This window comes from Leptonotus elevatus, chromosome 12 (assembly GCF_054856555.1).
Source record: "Leptonotus elevatus isolate MCC_2025b chromosome 12, RoL_Lele_1.0, whole genome shotgun sequence".
Taxonomy (NCBI): domain Eukaryota; kingdom Metazoa; phylum Chordata; class Actinopteri; order Syngnathiformes; family Syngnathidae; genus Leptonotus; species Leptonotus elevatus.
Window position 1 is genome coordinate 4,035,867 of NC_141250.1, and position 18,833 is coordinate 4,054,699.

The 18,833-nt window shown below is 39.4% G+C and overlaps 1 protein-coding gene across 1 annotated transcript in view; it reads left to right on the top strand.

Annotated features, from left to right (window-relative positions):
• LOC147164281 (contactin-associated protein-like 5) overlaps positions 1 to 18,833 on the top strand; it is a 145,482-nt gene that overhangs the window by 64,920 nt on the left and 61,729 nt on the right. Inside the window, exons 6-10 of the mRNA XM_086091070.1 lie at positions 1,636 to 1,820; positions 2,755 to 2,898; positions 11,954 to 12,227; positions 12,391 to 12,534; positions 15,357 to 15,510. Coding sequence (XP_085947196.1) covers positions 1,636 to 1,820; positions 2,755 to 2,898; positions 11,954 to 12,227; positions 12,391 to 12,534; positions 15,357 to 15,510 — 901 coding nt within the window. The remainder of the gene's footprint in view (positions 1 to 1,635; positions 1,821 to 2,754; positions 2,899 to 11,953; positions 12,228 to 12,390; positions 12,535 to 15,356; positions 15,511 to 18,833) is intronic.

Sequence of the window (18,833 nt, forward strand, 5' to 3'; positions counted from 1 at the left end):
AAACAAATCTTTAATAATACGAAAACAAGGAAGCAAACAAAGAACTGGCTGAAACAAAAAGTCCAAAAAAAAAGGCAAGACGTAGGTGGAACCACAGGGCAAAAAAAAAAAAACCGTCAGGAGGTAACAACAATGGATCGACACAGACAGGGGAGAAACACGTGACTAATGCTGCATTCGAGGAAGTCTGACTTTTCCGATTTCAGACCAGGAAGTGTGTACGGGAACTCGGGAATTCCATTTGCAAAGTCGGAAAACAAAAGGACCCCGACTTCACTGTCGGACTACAAGTGACATCACTCTACAATGGCGACCCATTTAGAAACATAGACCGTGAATGGTAAAACACAATTTTACTTGAGTATAAAACTAGATAGCTGTCTTCATTCATAAATAATCGACATAACTTCACGTAACACAACATACGTGACAGTATGCCGCTATCTCCCTGCATGAAATTATACGGTGAACTACTGAACTGTATGAAATGCTTTTGAAATAAGATAAAAACAATAAATGAAGCAAATTTGCGAGAAGGCAAGTTTGCTGGAGGTCAAAATGAGTTTTGAGGACCAAAATAAGAAACAATTTATCACTATCCACCATTTTGGTTGTTTATTTTACCCTCAAACGCTTTCAGGTCGGAACTGGAGAAAAACAACTCAGATATCTGACTACAGACCATCCTCGAACGCAGCATAAATACACACACACTGATTGACATAATGCGACACACCTGGGCAAGACACAAGTGGCTGAGGGTACTGATTGGTTGACACACAATGAAGAGCAGGATTACACATAACTAGACAAAGGGAGACACACACGGATAACAAAACAAAACACACATCAAGACTGACTAAAGAAACTTGAGAACAAAATCAAAACAAAAACCAAACCCAAACCATGACAGTGGCCATCATATTAGCCAAAAACATTGGCAAATAATATTCAAAAATGTGAGTTAGAGTGATTTAAAACAATGAACATCAACGGTTCAGTATAACCCAATGAGTTCTGGCTTGATGGTACATCTCCAAAAAGGAAGTGAATGAGGCATCTTCACAAATCGCTTCACATTGCCACATCCAACATGGCTGCGGTGTCAATGTACTCAACATGGCATCTATGTATATGTACTGTAAATGTATGTTAATATTAGTCGCAAAGGGTGCCATTCAACACTGATCACTGGGAGCGGCAGTGCTGCGCGAATAGAGTATGGTAACGGTATCATGAAATATATAGAGCAAAGTACGTACTGTGCATTTCCAGATCCGAGGTACTGTACTCTTTAAAAACAGTATTGTATAAAATATAAATATAAATATAAAAACACACAATTTTCAAATTAAATAAAACCCATGCAAAAAAAAAACAATTGTACAAAAGGGTATCACTGCAGGGAACTCTCTCTATGAAAACAAAAATGAATTGTAGCCCTAATTAATGCTTACACTAATGTCTTAGTATTTACTGCCGTGATAAAGGTCATAAAATCAACAAATCTCTTTTTGTACACAATCTAATGGGCAACATGGAGTTCACGGGTAGGTGTCGTTGACGCTACTGACCCCACTTGCACACTTTCAAATCACCTAACACCACACCCCCACCCCCTGCTGTTTTTTCCAGACGACAGCCGTCCGAGGTTGAGCGCCCCCCGCATTGCCGTCACGGTGGGCAGCCTTTTGGACGACCAGCATTGGCACGCGGTGCACGTGGAGCGCTTCAACAAGCACGTCAACCTCACAGTCGACGCCCACACGCACCACTTCCAAACCCAAGGGGAGGCCTACTCGCTGGAGGTGGACTACGAGGTTAGCAAATTAGCATCAAGTGCTCCGAATCGGTTTGTAAAATGGAGTGCACTTGATGCATGTATCCCGTAAGCAGAGAATCGCTAACACCACGCATTTGAGAAGTGGTTGAAGTCTTCCCTCTCTCGCACCGCAGAGAGAAAAAAAAGCTCAACATTTAATAGCGGAGGAAATGTATAAAGTATGGATTGAACACCTCCATGCTCCTTCTGTATTATGCATGCGGCCGAGTGCATATTCAGGATCCCTTTAAAGCCTCCTCCTTTTAAAAGCAGTCAGCCGGACATAATGCTTTCAACTCATGCAGCTAGCATTAATTAGCGGGCGAAAGCTGATAAAATCTCAACTGTTAAAAAGACGTTTCAAGCGTGCACGCCGCGCAAGAACTGGCGGGCATAAGTAATGGCTCAATTCCTGAAAATCTTACCTTTTAATGACCGCATACTCCATCCCATTAATAATCAGATGCTGGAACAGGCATGGTCTTCCCGGAAAATGTTTGCCAAACGGCTGTGGGATTTGTTTTGCAGGGAGCCGCATCATCTAATGAGCTTGGCTTGCATTCCATAGGTTCAGTGATATGAGATGGGATGAGCTCTCCTCTCAGTTAAGTCTTGGAACGCCTTTTTAGGGGTCCTCTTCAGGGAAACTTACTTTTAATAACTAGAAAAAAATGGAGAATGTGACATGTTTTTAAACATGCATGGGATCAGTCTGAGCAGGATGAGGATCCGCCTCTTCCATTGAACCCTTGAACCCTAGCGGTTGAGTTACTTGCACTGCTTTAACCACTTACACAGCCCAACTTTGAGTTTGCATGTACTCCGAATGCATTTGTGGGTTTTACGGGTTTGCCCCACAACCCAAAAAAACTACTATTCCTCAGGCATAAATATCTGAAATTAAGCATTTTTTCCCCATATTTTTGTCATAGATGAGCTTTGGTGGAATCCCACTTCCTGGAAAGCCTGGCACGTTCCTCAGGAAGAACTTTCATGGATGCATGGAGAACCTTTACTACAATGGCATCAATATCATAGACCTGGCCAAACGACGCAAGCCACAGATACACAGTGTGGTAAGTTTTTAACACAGTGTGTTTTTTGTTTAGTCAAAATGGGCTGCGGGCTACTATTTAACTTTTTAACTTGAAAAAGCACCCCTGCATTTAGGGCAAATCAAAATACTAGCATTAGAAGATATTGGGAATACCCCAGATTTCAAGCCTAGGACTATTGTTCTGTTTGCAGTAGTTGTGGGCGGATCAATTCAAATATCAATATTATCAATACCAACTCAGTATTGATATTGGATCGATACTGGCACTATAATATCGATCTAGTAGTTTAGCTTCAGTTTGGCTCTTTTATGCACTGTTGCGGTTTGGTCAAACAGATAACAGGCATGTCACAGTAGCCACAGGCTCTCCCTCCTAAACCCTGTGTTTTGATTGTGTGCCATCACGTGACGTAGCATCTCATCTTTGTAGTAGATTGCATGAACACATACAGTATTGTACTTGAATTTGTTTTTTTGGTATGTTGTTTTATGTTTTATATTTGCTGTTGCATGATAATCTTTAACATCTTGTTTATTTAGGTTGAAAAAGAAGTGATGAAGGCAGAATTTGTAGTTCTTTTTTGTATTTGTAGTTTCTGAACAGTATATGATAAAGTATCTGTTTAAATTTATTTTCCTATGGTCACTTTGTGCACTTTGTTTAAGAACGTAAAACAAATATTTTGTTATGGTTGGAATGTTTTTGGAGGAAAAAACATTGATAAAGTATTTTCTATTTGGCAATAAACGTTGTCCTGATTTTCTCCTTTGTTTAAAAAGGAAACAACACAAGACTTGAAAATGTATTGTGAATAAGCAATCTGATAATACAGCTCCCTTCATAAAAAAAATATGTATTCCATAATTTTCAAAAAGTGTTGATATCGGTATTGGCGATACTGGCCCTGTATTTACTTGGTATCGGATCGATACCAAAATTTGCAGTATCGCACACCACTATTTACACATTTTAACCTTCACAGCTTTTCCACTCATGCCAGTATTAAAAGCAACACTAAGGAACTTTTAGTTTACGTTGATTATTGTGGTAACGTTATGCCTGAAGGAAGACCACATTTCCCATGAGGACAAGTGCATTGAGTAGTTTTTGAGCTCACACACATTCAAATTGACTTCCGTCTTTGTAACAAATGGGTAAAAGGGGAAGTGATGTATTCTATAAAGCAGTCAACACATTTGTAGTTTTTTGGCAGTGTTCCTACCATTCTCCTCAAAGTTGCTTAGTGTCACTAAAAATTATACAGACCCCCTCAGGCCATGGCAAAGGTAGCATTCAGCTAGTTTTAAGTCGATGTTTCATTAGAAGATTTATGAAAATATTTTATTAAGGTTGAAAAATTCTTTAGTGCGTTGCGGAGTTTAAAATGTAAATGTTAAAGATTTTTCGACATCATGCATGCTCCACCAATACCCAGATGAGTATAAAGAGCCCTGACTTTTTAACTGCGACTGCACCTATCAGCTTGTATCTTCCTTTCAGTGTGAAGTGTTCGCAGCGAACACTCCACAGTTTGTCCGTGGTGGGGAAGGGTTGAGTGGTGGAGGCTGACATCATGCTCGACGGACCAATCGTGTGATCTGTAACTCGGCCTACTCAAGCATTTTATTCCGAGCAGAATAGAGCTCTAAATGAATCAACTGTTTTCGCGCAGGAAAGACATGAGGAAGAAAGTGTCATTGTTAATGTTAGTTAGGATTGTTCAGACTACAGCAATTTAAAATGTTCACACTTTATGATGCCTTGCTCAAAATCATGCAAACTTTGGTAATTTTATTTGGATTTCTTTTTATTATCCCTCCTAGTTTTAATTTGAAAATATACAAATATTGCTGAAATTGAAATGTTACTGAACCAGACCTTGTTGTAGCCTTAGGATGACTCCACCTAGTTGTTAAAAAGATTATTACTGACAGATTATTTGTCCAAATTAATTCTTGAAACCTATCATCAGAACCTGCACTGTACCTGTACTGTATCTGTAAAAACATCAAGTTCTTACTCTTCCCCATTATTCAACCTTGTTTTTTTTATTTATTAATTAAATCATTTGTATTTGATGGTTGGCCTCAGAGATGAAAGATTTATAAACAAAGCACTTACTTGTTGTCTGAGGTACTTGAAAACACATTTGTTTATTGATCCACCCAGATGCTTTCACATAAATTCATTAGCCAAACATAGATTTGTGATGTCACGGTGAAAATATGCATTTAGAGATTTCTGGGAAGAAAATTGGTTGGGGGAATCTGTAAAGCGGCCATCATTTCCAACGCGATGAAGAGATGTGGAGGGTCCGATAATCAGACAGACCTCTGCAAACCTTCATACAGCATCTCGCCTGAGCCAACCCTCGGCCTTTAAAGTGTGATTGGGGCATTAAAAGTCCTTTACTGACAACAAAAGCAGGGAGGCGGGGAGAGAGCAGCTGCCATGATAGGAGCTGTAATGGAATTTCAATGGGACAATCTCCCTGAGGTTGATGGAGGGGAATCTCATTGCAAGTCAAGGAGCTGTGATTGCTCTGCACTGCCCTGCAGGCGCCGATAAGGCCTCGGCCCACTCCACTGCCGCCGGTCGCCCATCCCGGACATGATGCCTGCCTGCACTGTGCAGTATTGAACCCCAGTTTAAATGTAACTCATTTGGCTCCATGGCCGATAAATGAAGTCATTTTTGTTAGCTCTGGAGGGATTTTAGAGTCACTTCGGTGAGGTTTTTCATGTCATTGTCTGGAGTTTTACTGATGTCATTCAGATGACTTTTGTTGGAAGCACTTGTCAGAATACAACCTTGATACCACTTGTCAAGGAAGTGCATTTATATAACCTAATGTTGTTGTTTTTTTAACATCAATGATTCTTGAAAAAAAATGGGGATAAACTGCCAAAAAGCGTTGCCTCTCCACCTGCCACAAAATAAATGCATAAATTAGGATTGTCAAAATGAGTGTGTTAATTTTAAGTTCCTTTAACGCCACTATTTTAAAAAATATTTAGATAACCTGTACTGGGGGAATTCCAGTTGCAAAGCAGCAGACACGTCCACGTCAAAATTTAGCAGTAATAAATTTAATAATAATGCATATATTTGTGGAGACTGGATTCAAGTTGTATTTTACAATTTTAAAAATGTGCAGAATTTCCCAAGTTACTTCATTTTAAAGATTAGATAGCTCTTAATATGAAAAGAAAAATGCACTGAGCTGTTACCAATGTCTTACAAATGCAATGATGTCATCTAGTAGCAGAAAAATGACCAACACAAATCAATATCACACCCGTTTTTTACACTACAGTACATCTTTTTCATTTTAACAAAATGTTATGAATTATTATGAAATTACTGTATCAATGACTAAAAGATGCAGCTATATTTCTTTTAGTTTAACATTTTTCCACTTTTATATGAAAACTATGAAAAAAAAATTGTATTGTGCATTTTATTGTACATTTAAAATAGATATGAAATTCGTGAATCGGGAATTAACTATTGAAGTCTGGCGATTAATTACAATGAAAGATTTTAATCGCCTGACGCCCCTAGCATAAATAAATGAAAAATGTTTAAAAAATATATTTAAAACATTTAAAATATTATAATATATAATATTAAAATATACCGGTTGAACATTCTTATTTACGTTCTGAAGAACTGTCAATGTTCTGAACTGTTATTAATAAAGATAGAGAAGATTGGATTAGCTATATTTTGGGGGAATGCTTGAGCCCCTTTTATTGTAGAATGTTTAATGTGGCCCCCTCTTTAAACGATTGCCCCTGCAACCCAATCCCAGATAAGAGGAAGAGAATGGATTGATGGAGGGGTGTCAGACTCAATCGCACAGGGGGCCTAAACTCAAAGCACACCTTAGGTGTGAACATTTATTGATCATACTAAAACTATAAAAATGAAACAGATAGCATACAAAACATTATAAAAAAATATATATACTCTGTATACAATTACCTCATAATTATACAAATTCCAAATATGAACATGTTGCAGAAAAAAAGTGAATACAGAAGAAATAATTTTTTTTTTTAAATAATTATAAATCAAAATGTTTCTTTGCTCTTCTGCCATTCTATCAGCGCTGGACATTTGGCATATTTTCTTTGATTTTCAATATGGACTTCAGTTGTTCATTAATGAAACAACTCCTATGTGATGTTTTATTAATATTCATCACAAAAACAGCTGCTAACATTAACAGATAATATGCTCCATTTGCCTACTGCCCGAAGCCAGCTGGGATAGGCTCCAGCAACCCCTGCGACCCTTGTGAGGACAAGCGGTACAGAAAATGGATGGATGGATGGATAGATGCTACAGTCTTGGTGCGAGAGACCAGAATGGGAAGTGCAGGTCCTGGTCGCAAATTGATATACTGTATGAGAGTTAAAAGATGTTACAGAGTTGAGAAATCGCCACGATGCATGCTGCTGTTCCTGGGTTGTTTGCGTAAGAAACGAACATTAAATGTGCCACTAAAGAGAGCTTCACTCCATTATAGAATGTGTAGTCTGTGTGCCATTGTCTTCACATCACATCATTTAAAAATATATTTTGGTTTGTTAATGGATACCCAGCATGCTTTGCTGTAGTTGTAATTATTACCTTTGTTTGTTATCAGTGCCTCTTGACAGTTAAAAAGTATGTGTTGCCAAAAACTGCAAATTGAATAGCCTGCCTTTATTTGTTCAAGCATGCTGGGTGGTCTTATTCCAAACAATTTATTACATTTTTACGCAGGCATTATTGCGTAATGGGCCAGATGTGGCACGTGAACCGGACGCTTGACACGTTATGAATCCTATTTTGACAAAAACACGTTTTTAAGATGTGTGGGAACTGTTTAAAATTGGGATTACAAAAGCATAACATGTCGTGTTGAGGTTCATTTGAACTCTGTTGCTCGTGAAAAACAGCAGCACCTACAGAGGCACGTAAATGTTCTTTCAGATTAAGTCTTTTATATTACTCCAAAAATGTGTTGGAATGCCACTTCCCAAATTGAGGCATCCATATTTTCCTTTACAAAACAAAATAGATTAGTGTAATTTTCTCTCTTCAATGACGCTATTGTTCATACACGGTCATTAGAGAGTGTTGTGATGAGCCCATTAACCACAACAGCAGCAGGCAAAGGAAAAGTCTCTCAGATGAATTAAAGTGTGGAGACTTACCTCGTGCTGCAAACGACTTTCTTGCACAGTATTACAGACGATCGAACATTATGTGGAGATGGCTTCGTTAATGACGATTACCATTTCAGCAGACTGACGTTGGTCCACAGTGTTGTGTGTGTCCATGTTTATGCTCCGGGGAACTGTGCGACTTTTATGTCTCTTCCAGTTGACTCGTTTCTCTGCACGATACCAAAAAATGTGTTGTGTTTTACAAATACAGGCTTCTTCCCTGCTAGACGCCTCGCCCAATGTGCAGTTGAGTAAAGGAAGTTCCCCAGCCACGATTTAATGATAACTAGAATATCACGCTGTACACAAAAAATCATGGTGCGTCATATTTGTGGTCTGTTTGTCCATCTGTTTATTAAGTATTTGGCAACTTTCTGGTTCATTAACACAGAGCGCTATTATGATTCAGATAGGAGGTTGGCTGCATCCTCCAATGCCATTGTGATTGTAAAAACCAATTCCTGCATCTGCATCTTTATCCAGAGCCTCACCAAAATATAAATGTCATGGTGTGTTGTGGAAATTGTTTTCTTATTTTTGGGTAATCTGAACAGAAAGTGCCCTACTACTATATAAAGTTCAAAGCAAACATGGTGCATCAGCATTAGCTATTGTGCAGCACGTAAATGAAATAAGATACCAACGGAACTGAAGTTAGTCCTAAGTATACATGCTTTTAAATCCATGTTTTTTTTTGAGCAGTTCTGTAATACATTTTTCAAAAATCATTTTCTTACGCTGAAGAAAATAAATTTAGTAAACTGCTTTTTATTTATGTAATTTGCTTATAAATATCTTAAATGTCTTAAATATTATTTCCTTTAAATGTTGTAACAATGTAAATCACATTGACTTAAACTGTGTGTGAAATACACTATATAAATCATAGGCGTCAAACTCCGGTCCTGCAGGTTTTGGATGTTTCCGTTCTCCAACACAGCTGGTATATGATCAGCTCATCAGCAAGCTCTGCATAAGCCTGATAATGATTCTGCTGATTGGAATCAGCTTGTGTTGGAAGAGGGAAACCTCCAAAACCTGCAGTACTGCGGCCCTCCAAGCCCGGAGTTTGACACCTATGATATAAATAAAGGTGTCTTGCCTTGCCTATTTACTGTTCTACTATGTCAACATGGCCGTGTATTTAAAGATAGACAGCGGTTGCAGAAGACACTCAAGTCTTTTGTTGTTTTGTGACTTTAAGATTCACCCAAATTAGTGGATATTTAAGTGTGTTTATTTTGTTTATGTTCTGTTCTCTTAGCCCCATAAGGTTTGCAGTTTGCAGTTTTACGCTGACTTTATTTGCTAGATATTTTTCACCCCACCTTGGAGGATATTGATTTTTAGCTCCAATTAGCACCTCCTGGGAATGACGGAGGTGTTGTAGATGTGAGAGGCTGGAGGTGTGAAAGCTTTAAAAAGATGGTGTTACAAAGACAAGATCAGAGTTGTATTTGCAATACCAATTAACTGAGCCTGCGCGAATAGATTAGAGAACAACAGCTGTGTCAAAGCGTCTGCCTTTACAAATATAATAATGCACAGTCTTGATGGGCAAATAAAACGAATTGATTATAGACCTCTTTCATTTGATTTTACTGTATTATCTACCAGTCCAGAATCTTGGGAAATTAGTTAGTAAGAGTAGATCAGACCCTTTCAATTTTAAGTAGATAACAAATGATAAAATAACAGTTTTTGCCTTGTTTTATTAATAAAAAACAACAATCCAAAACAAAAACACAGATTTTAAACAGACATTTCAAGCAAATTTTTAAACGTTAACTATATTGTGAACTAAAAGATACCTTAAAGATGCATTGTGGAGTTTAAAATGTAAATGTTAAAAGATTTTTCTACATCATGCATGCTCCACCGATGCCCAGATGAGTTCAAAGAGCCCTGACTTTTTAACTGTGACTGCGCCTATCAGCTTGTATCTTCCCTTCAGTGTGCAGTGATTGGCGCGACGCCTTGCACAAACTTGACACAGAGGCTGCAGTTGCGCTTTAAGCAAAGAGGGGGTAGGCATGAGTAAAAAACAGACAGGTTCCACAATGCACCTTTAACCAAAAACAATATTATAGACATTGAGTTTACTTGAATTTTTAATCGGTTTCCATGATGTCCATTTATTTTTCATGTTAAATAGTAACTTCCTTTTTGGGTACATTATTTTGAAACAAGTCAGTGGCTCAGTTTACTAAGAAAAAAAAAGGAAATGTTGATTTAAATTACGTTTTGTTGAACAATTCACATTAACCTTTCTTTTTGTGTTGCTCTTGACCAGAGCAAAAAGTTTAACATTTGTTTAGTTTGAATGTTCAACATATCAAACTGTATATATCAGCTACAGCAGAAGCCTGAAACATTAAATATATGAGAGAAAAATCGGATTCTTTGTAACTGTGAGGGAGCAATCCACCCTCCCTCACTGGAAAGGTGTGGAGCACTTGGAGCATGGAGGCGCGCCCATTTGCACCTCATTCCAGTTGATTGGACTGTCTCAAGTGGCAGCCAGTAAAGCAATGTTTATTTGAGAATTATTAACATGATTTGTAAGAACACAACGTTAACTGCATTTCTATTATGTGTATATATTTTTTCAGTGATGTAGATATTTGTTAAGTGTTTTGTATGTGGGCGGGGTCACCCTTCAATTAAGGTTGGTGGTTGAGGCCACCACTTCAAGAGGGTTTCAGAAATCTGTTTGTGGAAGAGAAGCCTGTTGTATGTGAGGGGGGATTCACTGCTGTACACTGCTGTGGTGATTAAAGCAACAATGAAGAGCTCGCAAACCTTTTTTCATCTGTTTTTTAATTTTTTTTTATCACCAACTCAGAGGCCACAACAACAAAAATCTTACATTAACAAACAATTTTATTTTTTTGGGGGGGGGGGGTCAAGTTCCATATATGACTTTTGATTTGTGTCGTATTTGATACATCTGGTCACAATGCTTTAAATGTGTACATTTATAGCTGTCAAAAATATAATAAACAGACATAACAAATTGGGGCAATCTTGCAAGATCGCTGTAAAGCCATCACCTGGGTGATACTGCCCTCTAATGGATTATCCCTGCAATGCATGTGTCAGATCATATACGTTAGGGTTTTAATGGGGGAAAAAAACATTATAATCATGAAATTATTTATAATGATACGTTTGGCTTTATAGGGTTAAAATTATGTATATAATCTGAATAGTCTGTCATTTTGTAAAGAGATTTGTTCAGATAATATGATATGAATGACAAGCTTGACTGGCTGTTGCTGCTTAGAAAAAAAAAAAGCCTTAGATTTATGATATTATAAAAGTGTCATGATTATGCAGTCTTACAATTTCATTTGATGAAATGACTGGAATTGAATTATTTCAGTCCGGGTGAGAGTAAGTCATGTATCCAACTGACTTCACAAAAGGGAATAATAATATTCCACCAAAAGTCTTAGATTTATGATGTTTTAAAGGTGTCATGATTTTACATCAAAGGCGTACAACTGTCTGCTGATGCACTCCAACGGTTGGAATTTTAATTATTTGGTGAGTAAGAGAAATCCAACTGACTTCCCGAATGGGAATATGACGATTCCACAAAAAAAAGTCTTAGATATATGATGTTTTAAATTTGTCAGGCGTTGTATCAAAGTCTTACAAGCTGATTCATTGAAACAGTTGGACTTTAATTATTTTGGTCTGGGTGAGAGAAAGGTTTCACTGGCGGCTCTTTAGCCATATGTTCCGTGCCCGAGCATGTCAACTCGATTTCCATACAAATAGAATTCAATCTCACATGAGACACGCTGTCCTAAAAAGAGGTGTAAATTGGAGCCTGTGTCACACTGTAGGGCAACGTGACCTTCTCGTGCTCACAGCCCCAGCTGGCGGCTTGTACCTTCCTGAGCGCCAACAGCAGCTTCCTGACACTTCCGTCAGCAGCGGTGGGAGCGTCTGCCACCGGGGGCTTCTCCGCCCGCTTCCACTTCCGCACGTGGAACGCCGAGGGGCTGCTGCTGTCTGCGCCACTTGGCCCAAGGCCCCAGAGAGCACAGCTACACATCCACAACGGCCGGCTGCAGCTGACCCTGCACGCCTCCGGGCGCAAGTCGGAGGTCTCTCCAGGTGAGCTGAAAGGTGACACGCAAACAGAATTTAATCAGCTTGTAAAAGAATGCCGTGAAAACAACATCAATTGCCGTATACTCGTTGCCGCCTTGAGCGGCGCGTAGAGCGGAAAGACAGAACAAATAACTCTTTGGCTGCCATCTCATTGGTTCTCTTGCAGATTACACAGTCAATGATGGATTGTGGCATTCCGTGAGTCTGGAGACGAGCAATTTCCTCATCCGTCTGACGGTGGATAGCGAGCCGCCGTCTGAGATCGAACTGTCGGCGGCGCTGGAATCGAGAGGCAACTTTTACTTTGGAGGTTGGTGTGTAGACCTTTTCAAAATGTTTGCAAGCAATAGACTCCAAGGTTAGGGTGACTAGATTTTCAAAATTAGAAAAACTAAAATTTTAAAATGAAATATCCAATAAATGTCACCAAATGTAATGGTCTCATGGTATGAAAATGCACTTTAGTGGTGTTTTCTAATAATAATATGCATCACCGGCCTGTCTACAACCCAAACAGGTATGAAAAAAGTCCGTCCACAACTTCTTTAGCTTTCTCCTCCTTTCTAAAATGTGTGCTTCAAACGGACAAATTAAACTTCCGTGACTTGGTGACGTCAACAAGACACGGAAGTGCACTCGACCACTGCACCGAGAAAAAAAAAAGAAAAGAAAAAAAAGTGCACTCGACCCCGCCCCCTTGGGTTAGTGGCACCGCCTCTGGTAAAGGTTTGTCACACCCACAGAAATTCGAGACGCTAGCTGCTTCTTTTATTTTCCTGCTCGCAAATGCTCTGTGGAGAACAATGAGGAAACAACGATCAGGAAGGGGGTTGCTTGGTTTTTGGCTTCATAGTGCACAAATGAGCATCCCAGTGCTTTTTCACTTGTCGTCCAATTCTTCGAGAAGACAATGGATTCATTTTATTTTTGAAGGACGTGTTCCAACAACTTTTCTCAAAGGACCGTTTTGTTAATGAAAGCCAGTGTGTGACGCGACATGAAAGATGTAAGTTTAACACATTCATTGTAACATTGGAAATGTAGCCTACCGCTAGAAAGTTCAACTTGCATTGTCTGACAGAGTGGCGGCGACCGCAGTGTATTGTAGGACTACATTTCCCATGATTCTTAGATGTTACAGCAGGAAGGAGTTCTAGTTCCGGTCAACGCTTGCTACTGTGCTACCGATTAAATGCAGATGTGAATGAGAACACAAACATGAATTTGGAAATAAATATGAAGGAATTTAACTGTTAAATTCTCTTTTAATGGGTTTATTGTATGAATCACTATGGCAACTGTGGGATTGACATAGACATGGCAAAAAACAAAACAAAACGTGACGCCAGGACGGGACCTGCCTAATAACGGGACAAAACAATAAGGTTGACGAAATCCGCTGGGATGTGGGACTAAAGGCTAAAAAAAGACTGTTCCAGCCAAAACGGTACATCTGGTCACCCTATCCAAGGTATAATGACTACCACTGATCTAAACTAAAAACTATGACATTAGCTTATGTTTGGACTAAGATAAAAAAGAAAAGAAAAGTGGAGACACATGGAAGCACTACAAAATCTGACAGCACTTCTAACCAGTGGTGAGTCTGAGCCAGGCTTGCAGCTCCATGAATGGTCTATCACAGCCCCTTTACACGCTAACACTGCAGGGAGAAAGAAAAAACTAGCATAACACAAGACCTGACCAAACCTGAAAATACTGAAAAATATATCATTAAGCTTTTTCTCACAGGAATGTATAAAATGTTTGGTTGTGTTGCTGTGTTCTTTAGCAAGATGCAACAGCTAGCTTACTAACTAGCCTGCTTGCTAACTTCAGCTCTATAGTAGGTATTTAACCCCCAAAAAATGAAAATCTTTTTCTTTCTTTTTTTACAGCAAAACCAATGTCACTGAAAAGAGCTTGAATAAAGGAACAAAATGTAAAAAATTAAGGAAATTAAGCTATTTTAAAGACTTTAAAAAATGGGCAGAAATTACCCCTTGTTGTACATTCAAAACAATAGAATGTCCTGTGATACATTTTTGAATCTGAGACATTAAGGCCTCACCGTTTTCCTTAAATGTGGACCGAATTATATATATAAAAAAAAAAAAAGAGGCACCATTCTCACAAGTTATTTTGCTACCGGCCTCCCACACCATTACTCGCAATATACGACGGGAATTATCCCGCGGGACGGCAACTCCGGCACCGACATCTCCTTTGGGTCTCGAAAAACAGTCATACAAACAGAGCATCATGAGAACGGCATCTTGAAAATACAAAATTAACAATAAATACGGTATGTGATAAAAAAAATAAAATAAAATGTTGGCATCGTACTATTTTCGTCAGCATTGTATAAATTAGGTAAGGCTTCATCAGCATGTCCTTCAATACCTCAAAATTAGTGGAGATATGTCGCTACATTAAAAAAAAGAAGCTCCCTTTCAACACTTTCGTGGGGTTCAAAGATAACTTAATAAGCCGTGCCTGTGATAGACATCAATGTACTGCTTGCAACTCGAGAAATGGAAAAGGGGGCAAGAGAGGAGATTCTCCTGTGCATCATACCTAAGAAAATAAAATAAAATTAACCAGCCAGAGCACACTGGATTTTCTGAGAGGAGATCAAGCTGACTTGGTGTGACGTGATCACACAAAAATAGCGCCAGCTATTGTCACCTACCTATCTATAGTGTTATCATGAAAAGAGCGTTTGTGCCATTCATCCTAGTACAAAAAAATGAATTAGCCAGTCCCTCAATGATCATGTTAATTAATGTGTTTCAATTTCCACCACGTCTATTTTTTTAATCAACTTACCTGTTAAAATGTAAATTACAGCTTCCCTTTCAAGCAATTTACCTTGTATAATATCTTATTTTCATCTGACATGTAATACATTCATACTAATGTGGTAGAGAAGAAGGCAAATAGGCCAACCATTCAAGCCATTTACCCTCTTACTCAATCACTTTGTCAAATGGCATAGAGGTTTTTTGTTGCTGTTTTTTTTACTAGTGGAAGGCTCCATCTTCTGCCACCCAGAAGTACATGTGACATCATGGTCACATGATGAAAATGAAAATAAAACTCAAAAACATACATGGTGTCATTACCTTCCAGGCTGTCCAGCTGCTGACTGTCCATCGCCGGCCTTCCAGGGCTGCATGCAGCTTATCTCCATCAACGGCCAGCCGGTGAATCTCAGTCTCGTGCAGCAAGGCATGCTGGGAATCTTTAACCATCTTCACTTTGACACGTGCACCATCACAGACAGGTAGATGCTAGTTTTGATGTTGTGTTTTTTTCAAATAATGACCTCCACTCTCATTGGCGCCAAGTACATTGTCCACTTAACTTATGTCCACTGAACAAATTAACACCTCATCCCCCACTTTTCCACATTGGAAAGAGAAAACAGGTAATTACTGATTGTTCACACATGACTAAGTCCATTTCCACTTTGATCAAAACAGCGGCACCTACTGAGGCACCTACACTGTCCCTCAGATGAACAGCATGTTACCACATGTTGCAGATAACTTTAAAGCACATTATTACGGATGATCTGACTTTATGTAAACGATAATTACCATTCCATTAGACTCTGGTGTGTGGTTTTGCCACAATGTTGTGTGCATCTGTGTCCATGTCCTGGGGAGTGCTGTTTATATGCCCCCCCCCCCCCCCCTCCCACTAATTACGTTTTTTAGCTCGAGTTATATAGATATTCAAGTCAGAGACTTATCTATTGAATATAATGGAAACGGGAGTGTTTTTCTCTGTGGTTAAGCTCATTTGACGTTTGTGCCTATCTTTCCTTCATTTTATGGCTTTCTTCAGGCCTGTAATTGTCTAAAATGTTGTTACTGCTTGGGGTTATGATGCTAAATGTTGCTTTGGCATGCACCTGACAGCCTGGGAATATTAGCGGCTTGCTGTACATTTGGTACTTGATCCTTCTGTGAGGATTTTCCTGACTTAATCCATCTGCACTATCACGTTGCAATTATAAAAACATCAATACCATACTGAATTGCATGCAACCATGTCCCACACGTTATCAAGAGCAGTTCAGAATCGACATTTTTCTAATACTTTGACATAAATACAAATGAATAAATAAATAAAATACATCATACTGATTATTAATGTGTGCAGATGGCTTCAGTGGTGTTCTTCGAGTCAAAGTTAGACGTAGCCAGTTTTGCTCCAATCAAAGTACAGAAAAATGGCACTGATAGGATGAATTTGAAATCTCATTGGTTAAAGCAACCGTCTCGTGGCGAATACAGTTTAAATTACATCGGTCAGCACTACAGTTTCTAACAGGGCTTGGGCTGATAAGACTGTCCACGTCAGCACAAATTGTAGAAGCTGAAATCGGATTAGACCAAAAATCTAACATTCACATACAAGTTCTGGAAGCAGTGCAACCAATAGAAACGCTCCGAATAGGCTGTTGGGAATAATGATGACAGTTTCACGGAAGAAATCGTCGCTTGGCGGAATCCTCGCATCTCTAGGATCACTTTTCAGGAAATCAAAAGTGGCATGTTTCTTGAGTTACCCAACACCACATTACAACCAAACATCAGCACAACACCTCCCAAAAATCATGTTCAGTCGCTAATTTAATTCACTGAAAACGCGCAAATTTAATTTCACCATCATTGATAAGATGGTAAAGACATGAGCGTCACCACTGCCAGCATTGCCCATCAAACACAATGCGTTCGCAGGCAATGCCTACTCTAAATGAGTTACTGCATCCACCCTACTGGCCCCGATCATTGCGGTGTAGCTTTTTCGTGTCAAAAGTCATTTGTTTAAATCTATGAGTATGTTATGTGTACAACACCTGACTGTCCAACGTGGCTTAAAATTCGGTGCTTCCACTGCAATGTCCACTTATTTTTTTATAAATAGATAATTGTTATTTATATTTAGTGCTTTCAGACCACAAGCTCAAAGCGCTCCGCAAAATAAAAGACCCATTTTCACACCAGCGCATGGTTTGGTACAAAAAGCCAGCTGAAATATCAAGCCTAACTATGTCCACTCATTATTGTCTATTGAGAACTTCTTTCTCAATATTCTTACTGTGACTTTAAATCTTGAGGAGACGTAATGCTACAAGGCTTCCGGAGATTGAAGAAGAGGTGGAGTGTAAAATTGACATATTCGCTTTCAACCTATTCTCTACGGAAGAGGATTAGGGCCAGTAAAGAGAGAAAAAAAAAGATTTTCAGAAATATAACTTTAATCTCAGAATTTTGACTTTAAAGTATCAGAACTCTGTCTCTGTCTCTAAAGTCTCTGACTTTATTCTCATAATTCTGATTTAGAATAAGGTCAGAATTCACACTTTAAAGTTATTCTCACTTTAAAGTCAGAATTCTGAGATTGAAGTCAGAATTCTGACTTTAAAGTGAGATTTTTTAGAATAAAGTCAGAATTCTCACTTTGTGACAATTCTTACTTTAAAGTCAGATTTCTGTAATTAAAGTGAGAATTCTAAGAATAAAGTCAGAATTCTGACATTAAAAGTCAGAATTCTGACTTTAAAGGGAGAATTCTGAGCGGTTCGCAGCCGAGCGTGAAGCAGTTGGGGTCAAGATCAGCACCTCCAAATCCGAGACCATGGTCCTCAGTCGGAAAAGGGTGGCGTGCCTTCTCCAGGTCGGGGATGAAATCCTGAAGTGGAGGAGTTAAAATATCTTGGGGTCTTGTTCACGAGTGAGGGCAGGTTGGAGCGGGAAATCGACAGGCGGATTGATGCAGCGTATGCAGTGATGCGGACTCTGTATCGGTCCGTTGTGGTGAAGAAGGAGCTGAGTCCAAAGGCAAAGCTCTCGATTTACCGGTCGATCTACGTCCCTACCCTCACCTATGGTCACGAGCTGTGGGTCATGACCGAAAAAAACAAGATCCCGGATACAAGCGCCCGAAATGAGTTTCCTCAGATAGGGCGAGAAGCTCGGTTATCCGGGAGCGACTCAGTGTCGAGCCGCTGCTCCTCCACATTGAGAGGAGCCAGTTGAGGTGGCCTGGGCATCTGGTTCGGATGCCTCCTGGACAAGGCCCCGGGGACGACCCAGGACTCGCTGGAGAGACTTTGTCTCTCAACTGGCCTGGGAACGCCTTGAGATCCCGCTGGAAGAGCTGGTTGAAGTGGCTGGGGAGAGGGAAGTCTGGGCTTCCCCGCTAAAGCTGCTGCCCCCGCGACCCAACCTTGGATAGGCGGTAGAAGATGGATTGTTGGATAGATGGATAAAAATAACAGAACAAGTAGGGACTGACCAATATGATTGATTGTTGGAAAAATATTAAATTGTTCAAACTTGGACATAGTAGATTTCCCATGGATAAGTGATGAAATGAAGGTTGTAAATGTGGGTCAGTGCTTGTCATACTGGTGAGTACAGACAAATGCTCGTGGTGTTAAAATAACTGTGGATTTAAACAAATGGCAAACACAATACAAGATGGCAGCAAAAGTGTACAGGGTGCAGTGTGGAAGTCGACTGGCGAAACACTCCCCGATTGCGGCGGCAAATGCACTGACAGGAACATCCAATTAAGCGGCAACAAAAGTGG